Source organism: Toxoplasma gondii (genome assembly GCF_000006565.2).
Source record: "Toxoplasma gondii ME49 unplaced genomic scaffold asmbl.1552, whole genome shotgun sequence".
In the NCBI taxonomy this organism is placed as follows: Eukaryota; Apicomplexa; class Conoidasida; order Eucoccidiorida; family Sarcocystidae; genus Toxoplasma; species Toxoplasma gondii.
In genome coordinates this window covers 1-958 of record NW_017383627.1, presented here as the reverse complement: position 1 = coordinate 958, position 958 = coordinate 1, and the positions used below count along the sequence as shown (strand labels likewise).

The 958-nt window shown below is 54.2% G+C and overlaps 1 protein-coding gene across 1 annotated transcript; it reads left to right on the top strand.

Annotated features, from left to right (window-relative positions):
* Positions 1-958, top strand: TGME49_325700 (ATP-binding protein; the record flags this gene model as incomplete). Its single annotated transcript, XM_018783083.1, has 3 exons — positions 1-23; positions 271-558; positions 915-958. Coding segments are annotated over 3 exons (355 nt in total), but the record flags the coding sequence as incomplete, so codon positions are not given.

The following is a 958-nucleotide window of genomic DNA, read 5'->3' as shown; positions in this document are numbered from 1 at the left end:
CTTCGGGGACTCGCCTTGAGGACGTGGAGCACTATGGCTCACGTATTGAATGGCCATCTGCAGTTTCTGTCGTCATCCTTTCTTCCTGCCTCCCCCGGCCAATGGACAACCTGGGCGTATCTCTCTCTTTTGTCCCCTTGCGATGTAACTCCCCGGTGTCTCCTCGCCTCTCACACACTTGCCCTGTGAGTCTCGGCGGGAGTTTGGGTGTGGGTGTGGCATCGCTTGAGTCTTTCCCTTTCCGACTGAGTCGTTGGTTTGTTCGTGCAGCACATGAAAGTGACGGCGCTATCAGGAGGCTGGCGCATGCGCGTGCTCCTCGCGCGCTGTCTGTTTAGCGACCCGGACGTTCTGTTGCTCGACGAGCCGACGAACCACTTAGACTTGGAAGCCGTCCAGTGGCTGACGAACTACCTGTCCGTGAGCGAGGGTCCTGTCGACGGACAGACGATGCGCTGCGGCAAAGACAAAATCGTCATTGTTGTTTCGCATGCTCGTGAATTCCTCAACGATGTAAGGAGGGACCGAAAAGCCTTGATGCAGCTAAAGTCGCGGAGTGTGACAGCGGTTTCCACCTCTTCGAGAAGCAGCGACAACAGATTGCCAGCCTTTCGCTCTTGTCAGTTCTCACTCTCTCTGTTTCTTCTGCGTCCTCCGTCTTTTCGCTGGATCTCGCTTTCTCGACGGGGTCATCCCCTTCTTTCGCCTCGGTCTCTTCCTCTTTCGAACCGTCTGGTTTCTCTGTCTTTCTTCTCTTCGTGTGTGTTCGTATCCGCTGACTCCGCTCTCTCCACGTATATCTTTCTTTCGATAGTTGCCGATAGGCTTGTCTGTGTAAGCATCTGCTCTCCGTTCACTTGTGTTCGATGCCCACTTCTCTCTCTGGGGCTTGTCTCGCTGTGCATGCGTCTCAGGTCTGCACAGACATGATTCATTTCACGAACCAAAATCTAACTTA